This window comes from Stegastes partitus, unplaced genomic scaffold (assembly GCF_000690725.1).
Source record: "Stegastes partitus isolate 25-593 unplaced genomic scaffold, Stegastes_partitus-1.0.2 Scaffold147, whole genome shotgun sequence".
NCBI lineage: Eukaryota > Metazoa > Chordata > Actinopteri > Pomacentridae > Stegastes > Stegastes partitus.
Window position 1 is genome coordinate 719,356 of NW_007577878.1, and position 23,102 is coordinate 742,457.

Here is a 23,102-nt window from a genome sequence, read left to right on the forward strand (position 1 = left end):
TAGATATCAAAACTTCATTTTAAAAATAATGGTGTAATTATGTTGAACTTAATGGCTTGACAGAATTATCATGTATAGGGTCATCCAAAGTTCCAAAATATGTAGACAGCTTTAACAAGTAGACACTAGTAGATTGTTACTCCCTGCTGTTTTCAACAGGACTCTGTTCAGTGTTGGACGAGATGAGCTGTAAATTGGAGCAACCCAGCGATTATCCAGCAAGCAAAAATGTTGCAAGAGATTTTTGAATAGATAATGGAGCAGACTGGTTCCTTTAAAGGTGAACTGGTATGTATCCCCCCCGATGAATTGCAACCATATTGCGGCGGAGGGGTTTGAATGTCCCTGTGATCCTGGGAGCTATGTTGTCCAGGGCAATAGCCCCTTGTAGGGTCTACCAAGGCAAACTGGTTGTGGGGGAGGGACCAGACAAGAAGCCATTTAAAGATCTACTACTGGGCGGCAGGCAGGAGTGGGCGCATCGCCCCCTGGTGACCTAGATTAGTTGTGGGGATGTGGAACATCACCTCACTGGTGGAGAAGGAACCTGAGCTGGTGCTGGAGATTGAAATTGTTCATTTTTTAATATTTCACATCCACCTTTATTTTTGATGACAAACTCAACCCTTAACATACTAGAGAAACACAAGTTACTGGACAGATGTTCTAACATTCTTAGGAGACAACTGTTTGTTAGCTGCTATTTGCTGGACGGGTTGTGTTGCTTAACCTCTCTCTTTTAAGTACCACAAAGAGGATTAAAGTCAGGCAACATACTTGCCAAAGTCACAGTTTTTGCTATTTTTTTTCTTTAAAACTCTTGTGAGATTTTGACAGGAGCTTTCCATTGCTATCATGCTGGATTCCTCTTTCTGCCAAGCTTCAGCAGACTTGGAGTCATTTAATCAAGAAGTAGTTTGGTATATCCAAAGGCATTGATGGTGCCATCTAGAATAATATTTTTTATTATTTATATCACCTTTTAACTATTAGCTGCTGTAAAGATGATGCCAAATGAAATTTTGTTGTATTTTCTGTGCGATGACAAAAAAGGTTTTTCTTCTATAAATGTCATCGCCCCAACATCTTTTGCACTTGTTGCACCACCGTGTCACCGCACTTCCATCTCTGTTCTTCTCTGTGATGACTTTGCATTCACTCTGATACTTCTGGCTACGTTCATGCCAACATGCTGGACAAAACTCTCTCCCTCATTGTCTGACATTAAATCAGACTAAGCTTGTCCTGTTCTAGGTCGGTGAGGATAACCAAAATTATTTCTATTTGTAAACTGCCAGAATAATGAGAGAAATAATTTTTTTGCTAATTTTTTATTGCTTTTTTTCAAATTCAGAAGTTTACATACACCAAGACAACCATGCCTTCAAACTATCTGGGAAAGCCCAGATGATGATGTCTTGGCTTTGGAAGCTTTTGATAGGTTAACTGACAACATTTGAGTTAACTGGAGGCACACCTCAAACACACTGCTTCCTTTTGTGACAACATGAGAAAATCTAAAGAAATCAGCCAAGACATCAGAAAGAGAACTGTGGACCTCCACAAGTCTGGTTCATCCTTGGGTACAATTTCCAGATGCCTGAAGGTTCCACGTTCGTACACAAGTAAAAACACGATGGGAATGTCCAGACATCATACCACTCAGGAAGGAGACGGGTTCTGTGTCCAAGAGATGAAGTGTTTTGGTGTGAAATGTGCGTATCAACCGCAGAACAAAAGCAAAAGACCTTGTGAAGATGCTGCTGAAGCTGGTAAGAAAGTGTCATTATCCACAGTGAAACGAGTCCTGTACTGACATGGGCTGAAAGGCTACTCAGAGATGAAGAAGACATTTCTACAAAAACAACATAAAAAAAGCCAGATTACAGTTTGCAAATGCACACAGGGACAAAGATCTTAATTTTTGGAGACATGTCCTGTGGTCTGATGAAACCAAAATTAAACTGTTTGGCTATGATGACCATCGTTACATTTGAAGGAGAAAGGGGGAAACTTGCAAGCCTGAGAACACCATCGCAACTGTGAAGTACGAGGGTGGCAGCATCATCTTGTGAAGGTGCTTTGCTGCAGGAGGGACTGGTACACTTCACAAAATAGATGGCATCATGAGGAAAGAGCATCATGTGGAAATATTGAAGCAACATCTCAAAACATTGCCAGGAAGTTAAAACTTGGGCGCAAATGAGTCTTTGAAATGAACAATGACCCTAAGCATGTTGCCAAATTAGTTATAATGTGGCTTAAGAACAACAAAGTCAATTTTTTGGAGTGGCCAAAGCCCTGATCTCAGACCCGTAGAAAATTTGTGGGCAGAGCTGAAAAGGCGTGTGCGAGGAAGGCGGCCAACAAACCAGACTCAGTTACATCAGTTCTGTCAGGAGGAATGGGCCAAAATTCCAGCAAACTATGTGAGAAGACTGTGGAAGGATACCCCAAACATCTGACCCAAGTCATACAGTTTAAAGGCAATACTCCTAAAATACGAAGGAAAAGTATGTAAACTTCTGACTTTGAAGTAAGTAATACAAAATTCTCTCTCTCATTATTCTGGCGTTTAGCAAACAGAAATAATTTTGGTAATCCTGACAGGAAAAGTTTAGTCACATTTAATGTCTGATAGTGAGAGAAACAAAAGACTATGTCATTTTATACAGTGCATGTAAACAGCTGGTTTCAGCTGTATCTGGTCTGAGCCCCAGGTCACTGTCCCATTTCCACATAAGGAAGCAGGTGAAATACAAAATAATAATTTCAAAACATACAACACATTCCCTAAAAACTATTCTTTTTANCCACAATCAACAACCTGATCAACTCTATGCAAAGGAGATGTGTTGCACTGCGTGAGGCAAATGGTGGTCACACCAGACACTGACTGGTTTTCCAAACACAATGTGCTATTGCTCTTTTTCCAGTACAGGGTGTGTGTGTGTGTATGTTTGTGTGCCCAAGGCTACACTAAAAATAGGAAACTAGGAAAGTTGTAGGTGGCCAAGTGGGTCAGAGCCTGGGTAAAACTAGCAGAGTTGCAGAGAAGATAGAAATGAGCCCAATCTGACTGCCAGAGCCTTTGTAGGACAGTGGAGGAAATGGAGGATTGGGAAATGAACAGCAATGTACCACCGTACATCTTTACACTCCTGTTGTAAGTACACATCTGGTCCACCAAAGTCATTCGTCAGCTACTTAAGGTCATGTTTTAACATTTTAACTCTTAAAAACACACAACACTTTACTCTGTGCTGGTTAGCAAGGAGCAAATAGGAGCAAAACTCTTAAAAACCATGAATTATCAATCAAACATTGCTGGTTATGTAGCCAGTTTCAGAGATGTTAGTAAGAGTATTTTTTTTAACTTTGTGCAGAGCTACGCCCACTGTTTTCACCAGAGAAGGCAAATCAGTTTCAATAAAGAAACGGCAATGCCTCTATGTATAACATTACTTTTGATTGAACATCTTTCCAGGTATTCTGACAACATATGTCTTGTAATAACAAAAGTAAAAACTAGAAAGGAATGAAATTTGGCACAGTGCATGCATTGTTATTTGTCTCTGGGTCTCTGGGACTGATCCTAGTTTTTAAGAGTTTGAGAAATAGAATATCAAAGTGGAAAAATTGATTTGTTTTTTTAAAAAAAAGCTGCATCAAAAGCAAAAGTTGTTGAGTGCAAGATGAAGAATGGAAGGTGAAAAAGCACATCCTGTCACTTTAGTTTATGGAAAGGTTTGTATGGCTTGGAGTTACTTAAAAGGATAAAGGGGGAAATAACAGCGCTCAGTGGAACAATGCCATGCTCCAGGGACAGATGCATTAGAAGAAGCTGCAGCAGCAGGTTAGAGCTGGAGCAGTAGACGGCTGGTGCCTGCTCTGCTTTTAATCTACACTGATGGCATCGGATTTGCACTTTAGAGCTAAAATGATCCTGAGCTGTGGATATACAGCTTAACAGTCGCACTGAAAGAAAAACGCTTTCAGTCAAAGGGAATTTGACATGACGGGACTCTCTAACAAACTGTGATCTTTACCAGGATGTTAACTTTTTTAGACAGATAAAATAAGCCGTCAGCAATGTACATTAATTTACAGTAATTTCTTTGATTATGTGGCTGTGGTTATAGATCTGGATCTTCCTTCTTCCTGCACACTGAACACAAGTGGACCTGGGGGTTGAGCAGAGGAAATACACACTCTGCTCGTTCCTTACGTTGCCAAAAGAACACACTGCAACACAATGTCTGTCTTTTTGTTTCTAAACATACTGAATGATGGCCAAGCAGCCAAACAATAGCACTGAAACAAGAGCATAGCATCTCCACATCAGTTTCCATTAGAGTTGTCATGATACTAAAATTTTAAACTCGATTTCGATACCATAGAGAAAAAAAAAATCACCTTTTTATTGAACATTCTTGAGGTACAATATAACAAATAAGTACAACAAAAGAAGTTTTGAGTTGGCTGAAGCATTTAAGGTATGCACTAGTTACATCACAAAATATGTCCTAATTAACAAGAAATGTAAACTACTATTGGGGGCGTATACTGATGTAACATAATTTTATTCCTTAAAGTCATTTGACAATTCTCCATATTCTCATCTTAAGCTATGAAAGAGATCAGACTTTCGATTTGAAGATTAATAAGAAGGGTTTGGGTTTAAATACAGCAAGGTTAGGTGCTTTGGGACTTATTGTCAGCCTGTCACAGGTTACACTTTCCCCCGAGCTAATGCAGTTGACAGGAGGGAAAGTGATATGATGTAAAACCACAGTGCCTGCTGAAGTGAACAGCAGTTTCTCTTAAAAACAATTTCTTGAGGAGGTGAATCACTGGACTACATGTTTACAGACTTTGGTTGTTGTGGGTTTGTGTGCACTCGCAGAACCATACCATTTTAGTGAGTCTCCCAAAGGAGATGCATTGCAATCACAAGGAGGAGGAGAAAGGGCAGCACTATTAATGCAGTTACAGACAGGTGGGGTAAAGTAGATATCAAAACTTCATTTTAAAAATAATGGTGTAATTATGTTTAATTTAATGTTGTTTGCAGCTAATTTCCAATACCTGACAGGTCACTGTCCCATTTCCACATAAGGAAGCAGGTGAAATACAAAATAATAATTTCAAAACATACAACACATTCCCTAAAAACTATTCTTTTTATTGATTTTCAGAAGGGGTTATAAGTCTGTTTGACACAGTCTGTTACTTTCTCGCTGTGTTGCCAGTTGCAGGAAACCACTGCAGGTGACGTAAATGTCAGAAAAGCCTGAAATGTTTTGCACTGATTTTCACGGTTTATCACTTGTGATGAATAAAAGTAAAGAAAATTAAAGTGGACAACATTACTATGTTACGAGACCTGACCTCTATTTCATCTCTTGTACAGGCAGTGAAAGAGAAACTGTATCTCTCGTACACCACAGCTACAAAGAGAAACACAGACAGAAACACAAACAGGAAGTGGCTGATTGACATTTATCCTGTGCACATGGGAATACTTTCACAAGTAATCAGATGTATAACAATATTCATGTTCCCCTGCATAAACTCACAGATGCAACATGCGATTTCCTCTCTGCGATGGAACAGAAGAGTGAATTAGACAATGAATCTGCAATGTGTGGCCTGAGTTATGACTCACCCAGATGTTAAGTCATCACCAACGTCAGCTTGCTCTCACTAGTTAGATAACCTATGGTAGCTGGTGTGGACATCAGTGATATACAAGACACTGTGACAATCCTAATCTGAGGTCAAGTGCTGTGATAAGGTGTTACCCCCCTGACACATGTCTTCTATATTTTGTACATTTGAATATTTCAGATCATCAAACTAATTTTAATGCCAGACAAAAATAACCTAAGAAAACACAAAATGTGGTTTTTAAATGGCTTCATTTTTTTGAAGGAAAAATGCTGTCCAGTCCTACCTTGCCCTATGTAAAAAAGTAGTTGCCCCCCAAAATCTAGTAACTGGTTGGGCTGCCGTTAGCAGCAATAACTGCAGCTAAACATTTGCAATAGTTTGTGATCAGTCTTTTACATCAACATGGAGGAACTCTGGCCCATTCTTGTCTACAGAATAGTTTTTAATCTGCAACATTAGAGGGTTTTTAAGCTAGGGTTGGACCCGAATATCTGAATATTCGGTCATTGTGGTGGGATCCGGATACCAATTTTGATATCCAAATATTCGCCTGCCCGGTATCATGTGCTGCTTTTTGAGACCATTTAGCCTACTTCACAATGCCAGACAGGTTTTATTGAAGTGATGTTCAGATTCAACAAGCCTGGAAGTAATCATGCAGGGGTGTGACTGGTGAAACTGAACACAGCTGCTAAATTCATTTGATCATTTGGTCGATTGGTAGGGAGCTAAGGGGCAATTATTTTTTCAGGGCTTAAAGTGAAAAACAATCTTGAGCCTGAACTTTTTTTGCTTTTGGGTTGGGGTTGGAGTACAATCTAGCTAATAAGTAAGATATTAAGATATCTGCCTTTGCAAACTCAGACTACAGATTATAGTAATACCAAAGAAGGTCAGTAGGTCATGGTAGGTACTCCATCTGACTACAACATGGTGCAAATATATTGTTTAGCAACCAATCAGTAAAAGACATGGAAAACGGACATTGAGTCCCCCTTTAACAATATGTGCATCATTTGCACTATTTATTGCCTCCACCAAGAAGATTATGTTTTAGCCGGCGTTTATCTGTTTATTTGTTAGTGACATAACTCAAAAAGTTATGAACAGGTTTTGATGACATTTTCAGGAAATGTTGATAATGGCACAATGAACAGATGACTGAATTTGGTGATGTTCTGGCTTACCATCTGGTTATTTTCTCATAAAGCAGTGCTGTTAAGTGTCACAGTCGTACAGAATGCTGTCCTTGCACCGTTTGTCCACTGGTTGGAGCTCTGACTCCATTCAGTCCTCAGTCCTCGCTGCTGTCTTCTCAGTAGTACAGGAGTAAGCTACAGCCAGTCTACATTACAGGAGTGGGCTGAGCAGAGCTACTGATAGATAAGTTCATAACAACATTGTGCCATTAACAATGACACAACTTGTCTCCTGTTTCACTTCAATTGTCTTTGCCATGTGTCATGATGACTGACGCGTGCTTGCGTTGGTCATACTGTTCATTTACATTGTTAAAGTTGTGCTAAGCTAGCTTAAGTTACTCCCTGTCTGTTTATGTTAGCAATAACTTCGCTGTAGTTATGCCAACCTAGCATAGCTTTAGCTAACAGCTTACAAAATATTTGAAAGTACAGATCAACCACTCATCACTCCGTCAGCTTGTTATTAATGATATCAATGTTAATTCAAATGTTCAAGGTATATTTGGATTATCCAGAAATCTGACAGTGGAGATAAAATGAATGCAGGACTTTAACATTGGCTGGAAATCACAATATGATGGAAATGAGCTGCTTGGTGGAGGTCTGCGCTCTGCAAGTACTTTTCTAGTTTTGAAATACAATAATTCATCAACATTCAACGAAAACACACATTTTTTGAGCTTTTCAGAAAGACTTTTCTTAAATGCTGTTGCTATATCATGTGTATTTATGTAACTAGCACGCTGATTTGACACAGACAGTTTTTACTAAGTGCTTTTATCTTCAGCCAACGTTTTGCACAGATTAACAAGTGGCTGAGATATGGTGAACAACAAGTCGTGTTTGTGCAAACCCGGTCAGTCATTGATGCCGTTACCTCTGCGGTGGCTGCTACTCCCAACAAACAAGTTGTGAGTTTCAGAGCAGACAGCAGCATTATGGCCGGGGTCTGACTCATGATCTGACAGCACTTGTTTGCCACTAGTTGCGTACATGAGATTTTTTGAGCAGATGATACAGAAGCAAGCACCTGGCTTCTTCAGTGTTTTGCACCAGCAACCAAAGGGCTCGCAGTCTCTGCTTAACTCTTCCAACTATGCCCAGCGCCATTTATTTTTAATTCCTTTATCAATGAGGACATCTTCCTTGGCTTCAAGAATCTGTTCTCCATGCTCCTGATATCAGCGTACAGAACTCTGAAACCCCGGTATAGACTCAACTGCAGCTGGATCTTAATGTCTTTCTAAGACCCACTCTAGTTCCCATTGGCAAGTGATATTAGTTTGGTTGACAGCAAAAGCTACGTTCCCCTCATTCCATTGGTAGACAAACTCGATTGGCAATGTAGCCCTATCTTTTTTTTCAGAGTCAAACACCGCATGGCGGAAATCTGGCATGGTGCTGGAATACTTTAAGCCATACTGGACAGCATTTTTCCTTCAAAAAAAGAAATCATCATTAAAAAAGAAAAGGTGTTTTCTTGGGTTATTTGATGATGTGAAACATTTATATGTAACAAATGCGCAAAAATAGAAGATATCTGTTCATGCCAGTATGTACCATGGTTCTCTCTGTCACTGTCGTGAGTATGTCTGAATGAATCTGTGAGGAACATTAACGGAAAAGTGACCTATGTCTGAATGACAGAATTCTGTCACTTTAAACTGACTGACTAAGCAGCACTGTTGTGTATCCAATGTCTGAAAAAAGCTACAGAAATGTAAACACCTGACTTTACTATGTTTCCTCTGTTCCCACCATGCATTGTGTAGCTACTTGGAGCACATAACACATGGAGGCATCCTTTTATGACAGTCAGGGGACAAGAATAAATTCATTTCAACATATCGAAATGCAAGTATTTTCAACCTGAAAAATGTGTGCTTACTTTCTTGTTTGAAACAAAGACAGAGATTCGTAAAGGTTTAAACAAGGTCGAGGACAATTATTAATCAATAAGAGCTCATTTAGACAAACAGGCAATCCACAGACAGCATTGTTTCCACTGACATGTCATTTAAATGATAAACGTGGTTCACATTTACTCACAGCCACCCATGATGGTGTATTTTGGTGGCAGGAGGTTGTGGGAGTATCAGGCCCTTCCATTCAATAATGATGTTTTTATGATTACTGTTAAATCATATTTACGACTAATGGATGCTGTCCAGATTAAACAATAGATACAACCTGTGTGTGTGTGTGTGTGTGTGTGTGTGTGTGTGTGTGTGTGTGTTTGTGATGGTTCTGATAAGGAGGCCTGATGGGTGATTGTCTCCTCCTATCAGTCCACCTGCCTTTAAATGGCATTGTGGTAGAGGCAGAACAACTTCCAAACACCGGGCTAGTCTAGAGAAAACAGCTGTACCACATCGGGTTCTTGTGTGAAATTTACCCGATAAAGCAGTCAAAACGGTGCCTGGGATGAGCACAAATTAGGAGACACAATCGAACAAAACACAGTTAGCTACGTTCACTATATAGAGTTAACCAAGTCCTGACAGCAAACACAACATCGCCAATCCTTGTTTTTTAAAGCAGGCTTTACGAGCGGTTCTCCTCAAGTTCTCAAATGTAATTATTCAGACACGCTTATTTCTCGTGTAGAGATAACGTCACGACCACCACAACAGAAATAGTCACTGTTACAATGCTACAACATAAAATATTACACACCCTTTGCATATTGTATATATTCAATAATCAAAACCTGACACTTCTCTCCATCTTCCCTCGGCACGACATTTCCAGTTTCTCCCACTGATACCAGCGTGGGGACAACGACAGCCTGTCTGACATTTCACAAGTTACCAAAATGGTGTGTTGCCAAGTAAATAAATTACACCTTAAAAACAAAGCCGGATTATAGACTGGATGTCAGTAATTCGTAGAGACTTTTAAATTATGGAAAAACATGAATACACGTTTATCAATATGTTAACGTAGATTAAATTTCCGATTTTTTCAGCGGAGTTTGGTTGTGACGTTGTCTCCTTTTAAAACCAACTTATCCGGATGAAAAAGTACCGCTACACAGATGGCTTTCATGTCGAAACGGAAACTTAACAGGCGCCACATTCCACCATCGCTAAATGTCAGAATTTAAAGTTCCTGTGTTTTCATCACCTAGAGCCAGTTTGCGGTTCGCTGAAAACACGGTCCGCATCCAAACAACCGTTGTTACGAACGAGCAGTAACAGTCGTCTCCATACCTGACTGGCTTTGTGGAACTGTTTCTTCAGTCCGGCCACAGACATCCTCGACAAAGGTGAAACACTTCACCGCAGGAGAAAATATTCCGTGAAACACTGTGGGTATTTACGTAAAGTAAAAATGTAGCCGAGCCCACAACACTGCACTCATCAGTCACCCCTGTTCAAGATTGCAGCAGGATGCGAGCTGTGTCAAGTTCCAACAACACAGTACCGGGGAGAGCCTTACTGTCTTCAAAATAAAAGCTTTACTTCGTTTTCATTACGTACAGACAATAACATGTCAGTGAAGAAACATTGCTTGATGAATGAACTGCTACAGTTTAAGTTTCTCTTACTGTTCTCAATACAGTCATTTAAGCTGTGTCATTTGCATTTTAAAAAAAAAATTCAGTCATCTCAGATTGATAGATTTTCAACCATGAATTTTACTCCCCATCATGAACCTTCTTCATGCTGTTCAGCTACTAGTTGTGGACATAGGTACACTGTTTATGTACGATACGAAACCTTACCCCCTCTTCCGAGGCTCCAGCTCCCTTTAGCTGTTGATCTGAGTAATCACTACTACACAGATTGTTTTTTTTTTGTTTGTTTTTTTTATCTGCTAAATTTCCATTTATTAAGTACAAGAGAAATGACTATAATAATTTGTTCTCTGTCAGAGCAGACTCGTGGCACACATCTGTCTTTCTTCGCCAAGCCATTTAGTCTGTTTAGAGATGAAGATTGTGGGGCGTTGATGAGTTGTGGTTTTATTTTGAAAGTCAGAGCCGGACATGGGACTTACGTGGTAGTGCTTGGCGGACGATTTTTTTTTTTTTTTTTCCACAGATCTTTATTTAAGTTCAACAATGAATAGTGTATTATAGTAGGAACAATATAGGAACATATATACAAACATTCAGACATTCCAAAACGCAGCTGAAAGACGTAGATGCATAAGGACGGGGAAAATTTAAAAAAAAAAAAAAAAAAAGGCGATAACAAGACAAAAATAACATACGAAGTGGCAGAGAATCTCAATCAAGGTACTCTGAATAAAATTGAAGGTGCTGTTTAACATTTCAGAGACTGAAAACAAAGTTTCAATTCAATTAAAAATAAATTAAATGATGGGGTTGCTTTTGACATCTTAGCTTTATGAATGTGGAATTTATCAAATAAGACTAAAAGGTTGCTAATGTTATGCTTATTGCTTTGTAAGAAAAAAAACAAAAACAATGCTCATTCTCTTCAAATTGAAACTTAACTGCAGTTTTGTTAAACAGAAATGCGTCAAAGTCTTTCCAAAAAGTAACACAAATTAAACACTGATAGAATAAGTATGGTACTTTCAGTTTCAATTTTACAGAAAGTGCATTTATGGTCAGCATCTCACAATCTAGAAATGTATATACTTGTTGGGTAGATGTTGTATAACAATTTAAGATGTAGTTCTCTTATTTTGTTAGATCATAAGAATTTAAAGGGGACACGCCATGCTCTACACCAATTTATGTCTTTAAATTGAGGATTCCAATAAGCCTTTCCACCCTGTGTTATCTTTCTATCGTTATAAAAACATTTCTTGATATGTTCATTGATGCATTTGTAACTCAAATTGAATTCCATTTATGTAAAGTGTACATTGAGGGTTAGGAGTCTCATGCTGTTTATTATATCCTTTCATTAGTTCTATCAAACCAGTAGGAATAGAATTAACTACAGATCTATATTATCTAGGTTTGACAGGAAATGCTTCTTTCTGAAGAAACACCTCATAGGACAATTGACCTCCATTGTTAAAAAGATCTTTTCTGAGTATTATGTTCTTTTCATCTGTGGCTGGTGGTAGGTGCGCCAATCAGAGACGCTACAAATGGTTACCTGCAGGAGGAACACATGCTCCGCTATTGGTGTAGGGCCGGTGGAATGAGGCAGGTGCACACCTCATTTCACATTGGGCGTGCAGGAGGCACAAGGTGCAGGAAAAGAAACCGTAGGCAAATTCTGTTCTTTTGTATCTAAATGTTTTTTTAGTGATGTCGTGTTTAGTGCGCCGTACATTTACTGTTTTTTATTCATTTCAGATTTACTTCACTGCTCTGTTGAAGGCAGTAGTTGTTAGGAAAGTAGAAGACTAACAAACCGGGTATTAAAGTTTGTCATTTTTCATATTGGTGTATATTTTAGTATTTTTTGTAATAAAACGTTTTTAAATGTTGTATGGACTGACTCTATCACTGAGCTTTAAAATTGAAAGATGTTATACTGCTTACCCATTTGTGTCTTCTATGAAGCTAGTCTCTGAGTGGGTGTAACACAACCCAGTTTTGAAAATAGAGAGACTTGTTCCCTTTAGTAATTGTTCATTGTTCCGCATAATACATTTTAAATTAGTTTTATTTATTTCTATTTATTTATTGATTTATTTGTCCCTCAATTTAGTTGTGTACAACTTTAACTCGATCCAAAAGTCAGTTTTAGAAGTGGTCTTCTCAGTCACAAGTGATGGAAATATCTTACTTACATGAGATCCAAATCCTGCTCGAGAATGGAGAATCCAAGTCAGTACTCCACAGCCGCAGTCAGTCCTGGCAGTAGAAATCGGCACTGAGTGGGTGGACACAGCTCCTCCATCACATCGGGATGTCTCGCACAATCCAGGCTATTACAACAAATAAAAGTTTCAGACACCCCGCTGGAATATCCCCAGGTCTGGATCTCGTTTCCTTGTCTCACCGGACGGGAACTTAAAGTCTGTCTCCCGCTACAGCAAGCACGGAAAAGAATATAAACAGCGCAGTTCAGCGTAGCTGCCTAGCTAGTTCATGACAGGCTGGAGTCAAACCCGCTTCACCTGCACGTGTGAGCTAAAATTCAACTTAAAGACAGCAAAATCATTAAACACTGGCCACATAACTTGTAAAACATCTAAACAACTTATATCAAATCAAATCAAGTTTATTGTCATTTTGCTGTACATACAATAGTAGTACAAACAAGATGAGAGAGTGTTTCTTCTGGATCCAAAAGCTAAAAGCAATTAAATAAAGAAGTGTTTGCATGTCCGGATCAAGAGTTCAGCATTCTGACAGCTTGTGGAATGAAGCTGTTGAAGCTGTTGATCAGTCTGGAGGTTCTTTCTTCAGTGCTCCGAAACATTTCCCTGATGGCAGCAGTTCAAACAGTTTATGGAGAGGGTGTGAGGAGTCGCTGACAGTGGACAGTGTCCTGCTCCTGCAGCTGCTCTGGAAAAGTTCAGAGCTAGATGCCTGTCTGTCTGGAATGATGTCCCTCCAGCTGTATGGCCGTCTGGGATGTTGTCATGGAGCCATGTTTCTGTAAAAGCAAACACAGCAATCTTTCCACTCTCTGTGGGTTTCTCCCAGCATGGATCCCGGCTCTCTTCCTTCTCCTTTTTTTTTTTTACGTTTGTACCGCTTGCGCTTCCTTCTCTCTCGGGTAACTGTCTTCGTAGTCTCTGATGGGACTCCGTGTTGGTGTAATATGTCCAAATCCCAACCAGCCGCCACAATTTTAGCAACGTTCATTGCCCTGATGTTCAGCAAAGTCTCTCAGCTGTAAGTTCTGCAGAATGAACATCTGGGATAGACAACACACTCAAAACTTTCACTCTCGTTGTCTCTTGAAGGGGACGCTGTGCACCACCATCTCTATGGAAACATAGAGATATGTTATTCTCGTAGTTTAATCGTAGCAACTGGAGTTGCTTGAGTTTCTTGAAGACGTTTCACCTCTCATCCAAGAGGCTTCATCAGTTCTGACGGACTAGTTGGGAGTTCCAGATACTTATATCCTTAAGGAGCCATTAACACTTGAGTTTCGGCTTCAATTGGGGGTTTGTTGCTCCTCCCTCTTGTAGGACTGATAGGTTATTACTCATGACGTGTAACCAATCAGATCAAGTTGACGGGACGTTGCTTAAGACCACAGAGATGTGACATCAGAGACAATGTAGGGCATTTTCAGATTTGTTTATTTATTTTAGCAATCAGTCAGAGAAAATAACAAAACAGATTATCTGAAAAATGCCAGTCGGTTGATCCCAGCTATGCAACGTCAAAGAATAGTGAAAAAATACTGAAAACAAATGTCTTTTTTCTGACCGACATGAGAAGCATAAAATATTGAATTTGCAATCATATATGACAAAGATAAACACAAATCCTCACATGAAAATGAGGAGAATATATTGCAATTTTGCTTGTAAAATAATACATCCCTCAAATAATCAGTCATAAAAAGAGTTTAAACTAAAGTCTAAATTAAATATTAGGGTGATTCTGGGGTTTTTGTTTAGTTTAGTTTTTCAAGAAATATAATGATGACCTCTAAGCACTTTTCAATAAAATGTTTTCCACTATGTTCAGTTTATTTTGCATTATAATTATTAACAAACAAAACATATTTAATTAACCATCAGACAAAGGACAAACAAAACCGTAAATCCTCACAATTAAGAAACTGAGAGCAACATTTGCTTCACTACAAAAAAGAGAGACCTGTCAGTTTAGCTCTACGCAGCATAGAAGAAAAAAATAATAGCTTCACACATGTAAAATATAAGAGGCACCTGTCTGATACAAGTAGATATTGACTCAAAGTCTGTCTCCAGCCATTGCAGCTGGACCACACCAGGTACGACGCTGATCAAACTCTGTAAAGCAAAACTACACCATGGCAAGTTGTAAATAAAATAATTCAGCCACTTGGAATTTGATTCTAAAGAAGAAGAAGAATGATACAGAAAGTCCCGCTCTGCAAGTTCACAGGATTTGATGTTTGTTTTGTTATGTATAAAAGGCTGGAAGTCTGAATCTGTTCTTGAGATTGCTGTCAGTATTGCATTTTGAAGTTTCAAGTGCTCAACCATGGCTCATAATCTGTCATCTGGCATATCAAAAAAATACCATGTAGACAAGTTAGCAAAGTGGATTTTCATCATTAAGCCACAACAACAGCACTGGAGTTTAGCGAGCGCACCTCTGATTGGATGTCAACTTCTACAAAGTGTGCAGTTTGTGGCAGAGTTCTGGCGTAAACGGCCTTACATTCTTCTGTGTTTCTTTTCACTCTGTGTGTGACTCCGGATATCTGCTGAATCACTTTAGGAAAAGTAAAATTGCTTTATAGCATAAAAACAGGACAATGGGCCAGAGTTCACCTGAGTTGAGTTTCTGGAAATGGCAAAAGGTAGAAATAGTCACCATTTTTTTCCCCATTCAGTAAGGTGACACCGAGGTGTGGGCGAGGACTGTTGAGTAGCCATATCTTCTTTGTCATTGGAAACCACAGTGTTTATGTGAAATGTAGTCACCAGCTATGCTACCTAGATGTAAGGCCACATTAAATGATTATTTTTTTGTACATGCACAATCACTGCGTGCCACTAAATCCTTGCGTCCGGGTGCTTTCGCTGATTTTTAGATGCAGACATACATATAGTTCAGCAACAACGCTTTGTGCTACCTCTTTGCCTCTAAGCAAAAAGAGAGAGGAAATCTAAGGCAGGAGGAATTGTATATTTCAAAGTTCAATTTCAAGTTAGAGATGAGCAGTATTCCCCTTAGGGATGGGGAAAAGAGAGGTCTAGACATTCTCTGTTCCAAAAACCAAGATGAAGAGCCTCATTCAGCACCATGGACAGCTCAGTGCACAGCCTCAACAGATTGCTGCTAAAGCCTTCGTCAGTAGGCATGAGTGAGACATCATTCATACCGGTCATTTATCTCGGGAAAATCAGCCAACCCCCACAACCACAAAAACAGAAATACTCTGAAACTCATTTGCATTTTTAACAAATATCCCATATGCCTCAGCTAATGGTTTTCATCCCTTAATTCAGCAAACATAACCTCATCAAATATTCATTCCATTCTCTTGTTACTTTCTATTGCTCTTGACTAGGAAAACCCGAGGAAAATAGAATGCACTTTTGTTTTGTTGTTCCTGTCTTCCACCTTCCTGTTTGCTCGAGTGGAGCCAACTGGATAAACTCCATCAAACAAAAACCTAATAACAGGAAATTGTACACGAGAAACTGTTTCTCTCTCCACCTCCTCCTTCTTTCTCCATCCAACCCACGTGAAACTCTGCTCGCTTTGCGGTGTAGCATACATTGACCCTGTGTGTTTGTCCGTGAATATATCACCGAGACACCTTGAGTTTTCTTTAGGGATTTAGAAATCATAACACCTCCCCAAACCACTATTGTCTTTGACAATCAGCCTCGTAAACACTTACTGTCAGAATGATCTCACAGACCATCCAGCTCACCTTTAGTTACCCTTTTGGTTCTGGCAGAATATAAAGCAAACTTTAGTCATGTATGTGTGAGTCAGGTATGAAAATAATGAGGGTGACCCCTCTTTCATGTGAACCTTTTGCCCTTTTGTTTCCAGCCTGCTTCCCGGTTTTCTGACCATTTTACTTTCTAACTAGTGGAATCTCCTATTAGTTCTAACTATATTGCATTTATTAATTTATTTTTACCACCCTTTGACTGTATTACTACATTTAATTAATATGTTTTGCACAGATTCTTAAGATCTTTCACATCTTATGCATCCTAAAAACTAAATAAATGAATTTCCCTAGTAAAGTATAGCCATATGCAGATTAGAAAACCTAAAGAGAAACATACACATACTGCACCTCTCAATGTAATGAGCGGTAAAGTAGTTGTCAGAACATTAACACCCCCACATTACTTTCAGGAGCATGGTTGTGCAGCCTATGACTAAAAGGCTGTAAAAGATTGAACCTGTTTTAAATATAGACCAATTAAAGCCCACTTCCGTCCATGGGATGGGAAGAGGCTGCAGCTGTAAAACAGTACATTTCATTTAAATTTCATCAGAGAACTTATTCCAGTCAAACAGCGGCCTATGTCTTTGAGAAATCCTGCAGCTAGAAGCACTGGCTCCCATAAGCCAACACCCACATGCTCATAATCAAAGGTGAATTGCACAGCCTGTGGCAATTTGCATCCTGTGACATGAAGATGGGGCTGCTGGAATTTTACTTGGGTAGATGTGATAGCAGCTATAGGGGATGTGATGCTGAGGGGAGAACAATGCTACATCAAGGCTACATGTCACCGAGAACAGGAGAGTGGCAATTATCATTAGCTGCTCTTGTCTGATTGAATCTAACCAGTGACTTGATCTCATGTTTTAACATCAAGAGCATGAGATGTCTCAGTTTTCAGCCACCAAAACTTCTGTGAATGTCTCTGTTTGGATCCAATTTTCAACTTTTTAAAAATTCTGTCAAAACTTTTAATGAATTAAAAGAGTTAATTGTAATCTGATTTTATATGTCACAGCCCGTAGACTATACAGAACAGTGTGCTCCTGGGAGATTAAGACAAGGCTCTCATTTCACATGAGTGAATGATCATGTTCCAAAATGTCAGATTCAGCTTTGCTGCGAGGCGATAACTGGATTTATTCGAGCGTAATAATTGATCAAATTAATCGCCCCATGAATTCAGAGGAATAAAACATCCTTTTGTCAAACGCTGGAGGTTCAAGTGTTGCATAAAAAAACATGTGTGTGTGGGGAGGGTTTCACACACACACAAAGTAGGAGGAAATGTTGGGAGAAAATGTGGTTACCTCGCACTGGGGGCTTCGGGGAGGATCTCAGCGCGCCTCTTGGCTTTGGGTTGATCTCAGGAGCGGAGGATGAAGATGATGCTGAGCCACGGAGCGCGCTTTGCGCACCGCCGGTCCACAAAAGAAGAGAAGCGTCCGTCTTTCCTGTCGGCCACTCTCATCACTGATTAATTGGAAAGAAGACACCAGGGAGGAACGGAGTCCTTGTTTATTCAAAGTGGATGACTCGACTCCGTCTCCGGCGCACGCAGACGAGCCTGTGTAGAGAAACGCGGGCAGAGTTGTGTCCAAGCCTCCGCTTTGCGTAGCAGACAGGATGGAGAAGGGAGGAGCCGTCTGCCGTCAGATGATCAGGGCAAGGTGCTCTCCTCACTGAGACTCTGCGATCCTCAGCCTCAGCAGAGATGCACTTCATTTGAGCACAATAATCCCGATCTAATCATCTGCTCTCAGCTACAAATGCTGAATTTATATTTGGATTTGCAGTATTATTGCGTATAATAGTGTGTGAATATATCTGTGTCCAGGTGTTCAGCTTCATAAAAAAATTGCTATAATAGTATATACACTACCACAATCAAACATCTACTGCCTAAAAACTCCCTACCCGCAATTATGGGACTATTTTCGGTGTTGCTGAGAAGTTGAGTTTTGCTTTACCAACAATGCACAACATTATGGATAACCTTTGGCTGCAGGGACTCTCAGAGCAGCTAAATCTCAATGAGTCATGCAGGAAGCTAAAGGCTTAGTTCAGCTCCTGACAGGCGTTTGGCTCATAATAGAGATGAAAACAAACAAAACCGCTCAACATATAAATATAAAAGAAAAGTACCTAAGTAAACCCCATGCACTCTTGCCTACCTACAGCAAAGAGAAGAATAATTCAAATTTTACAAGCAGGAGGACAAATCAACATAAAGTGTGAATTGCTAAGACGATGGGCCGCCAGAACAACTCGTTTGTTGTTCTGATAATAGTAGACAGCTCAGTCAAACATGTCACTCCAAAATCTCCCATACGCGTTCAAATGGATTGAGACTCAAGTCATTTTCACACTCATCAAACCACTCAGTGACCCCTCCTGCTCCTATGGAGGGGGTAATTGTTATTCAGAAAGCCCTCCCATCAGTATAGAATGTTTCATTACAGATGCCTGACTCGCTGTGCAGTAGAAATGAGCTGTAACCAGGAATGTTTTAATCTGGGAGCAAATGTGATAAAATAGCTGTTTCTGTGTAGCATTATAATCATTATTATTATATAGGGACTTTAACCATGCCAGTATGCTCCACCTCAATGGAAGCAGCTGCAGTTTTCCATTTTGTTGTCTGTAGTCTACAGCATGGTAATAACTGTGCTATTATGTGAGTGTATGCTACAGAACATTGTATGGCAGTGGTTAGCTGCCCATTACAGACATCATCACATGTTACAGCTCTCTCACATATTATCATTTTGACTCTGCACATGATGAATAAAATGAAACCGAAAGTTTAACCCTTTCTCATTTACGTAACATTGCTAGATTTTAGGGATTCTCTCTCCCTCTGGTAGCATCTGCATGTGAGTCTAAAAACAGACTCATCACCTCACAGGTGGAAGATAATGTCTGAATAAGACAAAGCTCTTTTACAAAGAAGGGGTCAGATATGCCTGGGAGCAACATGTGAATCTAAAATCCCCATTTATAATGGAAGTCTGTGTCTAACATCCCCATTGACTGCACTTCCTACAGGAGGCTGTCTCAGAATCCTGGATGCTGCAGCCGGATGCCTAAAACGAGCCAGCGAGAGGGTGCATTTATATTTCTACAGCTCAGTCCACCTTTGGAGGCAGAAAGACAGAGATCATATTTGATTGCTTACGAATGTGTGGTGTTTGTAGGACAAAGGATGGCAGCTGTATGTAGATTTGAATACTGAGAAATGGGGGCAGTGAACACGGCACAACCTAGTCAACAGCAGCGTGCCTGACATGGGAATCTGACTCTGAAAATAAAAGGCAGTTTTAGCTCTAATTGAGCACAAAAGAGCACTTTCAAGTGATGGGGTAACAGTTTGGGGAGTGGAAACTAAAATTCTGTCCTTTTTAACATAGTGCTGTGCTAGATAAAAAATGTTGGGAAATGGGAAATCTAGGACCCCAAGGGTTTCTGACCCTACTTTGAGGAGTGCTGGGGTGTAAGAGATGGGAATAGTTGCAGGCTGGACTTTGCGGCATGTAGATGTATTTGATAATTTATCAGGCTCCTGAGCAGAGCAGCAGTGATAACCTACAGGTCACTGCCAGCTAGCACACCTTGACTCACAAGGTCTCAAGCTCAGAAGAAAGTTTTCATGCTGACTCAAAGACATTTTGACAGATAAAAGCATTGTTTCAAACTCACACATTTGATATTGTTCACTTTTCGGAGGAGAATCGCACATTAAATCTATGGTTCAAGTTATTATTTATTAAAAAGGGATTTATACCATTCCTTTCACTTGCATTTCATCCCTGTGAATCACTGTAAGATGGATTATATGTGACACTGCCCCCAACATGAATTAAATTATTCACCATTCCTCTTCTACAACGGTCCTTTATGTCATTTGACTGTGCTGTGTTTGTCTGTGCTGCATGTTGTGTAGTTTGTTTCCATGGCACCGCCACTAAGCTGCATCGGTGCCGTTCAGACTCGTCCCATCCTGGCAAGGAAAAACTCCCGCTGATGAAATTTTCATTGGGCAGATGAAGCTAAGCGTAGTTTCATAATTCCCCAGCGAGTTGCATCAGATTGTACTGATACCATTCTATCAAGACCCACTAAAAGCAGATTTGATGTCTTGATAGCCCAGGGAACCTATTATGTTTGAGGTGATTCTCCCCATGCTGGGCTTTGGACTACATGCAGCATGATTGAAATGTTATTTTGGCTGGAAGTGGCAGTTTTTCCTTCAGAGCATTTCATTGTCCCTTAACTGTCAATACAATGATGCTCTCTGGTTGAAGTGACTAAAGGATGACCAACTTTGAAGAGATGTAACAATGGCTCGACTGTTTTATGTGAATGCAGATATGTTAACAGGTATGCTTTATTCATAAGGTTACCACTGGTTTCCAGTAACCCCACTGCTCCTAGATGTACAGTATTTACCCCTAAGATCCTGCATAAGTGTTTTTAATATTTAATATTGATTTAAACCTACAGAGATGCTTGAATTCCATCGTTAACTCAAACAAGCTGATTTGTTTAGTAATGCGGTCGAGCTGCTAATTAGTCAATTTGTCCTACTTCCTTTTCAGGCCTAATCAAAAGTTAGAACATGTTTTCTATTGCTTCAAACATGTTCAGATATTTTAATGGGGGAGTAGTTTCTATTGCTTTTGGCACTCCGTGTCTTACCAAACTGTTGCAACTGTGGCATGTTTATTTAAACATTTGGAAATCAGAGGTGGCTCTTGGTGAATACTAAGCCAATTCTATTTTTGTTTGCATATCATGTCTATGAAAGCAGGACTAATATTCTTTCTCAGTATTTCTATAAAAGACTTCTGATACTCCAATCTAATGGCCACAAACCCATCATTTGACCCCGGTGACCCCTTTAACAGAAAGCGGAATGAATAACGTGATTTTACGAGTTCTGAATAGTATTCTCGTGAAACAGGATTTTCATGCATCCCAATTTAAAAACGTGTTCCAAGAGTCAGATTTGTGTACTTACACTCTGCTGTGTTTATTTGCTCCAAACAACCAGTGCCCCATCTGTACAGAAGACTGCAGTCACTAGCAAAGATGTCTTTGCATACTGACAATACGCTGAGGCATCACTACAAGGGGAAAAAGGCACAGCTCCTCCCAGAAAGATTTTGTATTTGTCACTTTTTTTTTTTTTCAGTTGTGAAAAATCTCATTAGATGTTAGTGTTACCTCATTTGGCAAGAATGAGGCTGTCAGGTGATACACACTGGACCACAAGTGCTGTAATGCACAATACACTGTCTTGGCTCACTATGGCTTATTTAAGGTTGTAAAGAAAGAAATATTACAAACCATCTGATCAACAGCAAAGAACTGTCCCACATATTTTTAAAGGAAATGCATTTTTTAAAAAAGTGACTTGAGGCACATTCGCAGAAACTGGCAATAATAAATTAGCTCACTTGGGGGCAGCAGAGATGTTGTCGCATTTTAAACTTCATGCAAATTTATTCTCAAAAAAGTTTAAAGATATTGAGCAACATTAGGTTTTATTTCAAGTCAGCTGTTACACTCTTACTCAGTAAAATATCTGTTTGCTAGCCTTTGTCCTTGGTGCTAAGCAGGTATTGTACAGTTGTATTATAATGTTTTGTTGTTGTTTTTCTGGAAAAAGACTCCCCACAGCAGCTAAAATCAACATCAATAAAAGTTGAAAATCAAAACAATGAACTAAAAGTGAAAATGTAAACATTCCTTGAGTTAACTCGCATATGTCAGAGCCCAGTGCCTTTTTATATCCATGCACTACTAGTAGCATGTACTTGTTCTGTCTGAACTTTTAGAGTCCAGGCTGACCGGTCAGCTCATCTTGATAGGAGGCAATAACATAATTTGATCCACGTATTGATAATTATAGTCTGTATGCACAGATAAAACAAACTGCCACACACGTCAGATTAATCAATTTCCTACTTTCACTGCTTTTAAAATTAGAAGCTAATGAATCATTAAATATAGATTATTAGACTAGTATTCAAAAACTGGTTTGATTTATTCAAATTAACACTTAAATAGAAAAGTAATACAGTAGTGATTTGATAAATAGTGAGTCATTAAAACCAATACATTCATGTTAATATTAAATCACTGTGCCATCGACAAAGCTGGTGTGTGAAGATCTCTAAGAAAAACGTTTCAATGAAGTCAAAGCAGAAATCAATATGGTGATATTTTTCCCTCTTATTTGTTATGAGAAATACAAATTTCTGATTTGTTGCATGTAAATGTGGATTCTTTTTTATTTTGTTGTATCAGATTATTTTAAGTTTAAAGCCAAATGCAATGTACTCACAAGATACAGGTTGGAGAATGAGTGGTTGGTGCCACTCACTTTTTATTATAAGGAATGTAAGGCATATAGCACCGTTGCCTCGCAGCAAGAAGGTCGCCGGTTCGTATCCCGGTGAGGACACCCGGGATCTTCCTCCCACAGTCCAAAAACAGGTTGAGGTTAAATGGTGATTCTAAATTGTCCGTAGGTGTGAATGTGAATGTGCTTGGTTGTCTGTCTCTAAGTGTAGCCCTGTGATAGACTGGTGACCTGTCCAGATGAACCTGCCTTCACCCTAAGTCAGCTGGGATAGACTCCAGCCCCCCTTGATCCTACTGAGGATTAAGTGGTGTGTAGATAATGGATGGATGG

The 23,102-nt window shown here is 39.5% G+C and overlaps 1 protein-coding gene across 1 annotated transcript in view; it reads right to left on the bottom strand.

The window, feature by feature from the left end:
• The window catches only part of sh3gl3a (SH3-domain GRB2-like 3a), a 38,906-nt gene extending 28,657 nt beyond the window's left edge, over positions 1-10,249 (bottom strand). The window contains exon 1 of the mRNA XM_008279203.1: positions 10,088-10,249. Within this exon, the coding sequence (XP_008277425.1) occupies positions 10,088-10,132 (45 nt within the window). The 5' untranslated portion in view covers positions 10,133-10,249. The remainder of the gene's footprint in view (positions 1-10,087) is intronic.
• Between the last annotated feature and the right edge of the window lie 12,853 nt (positions 10,250-23,102).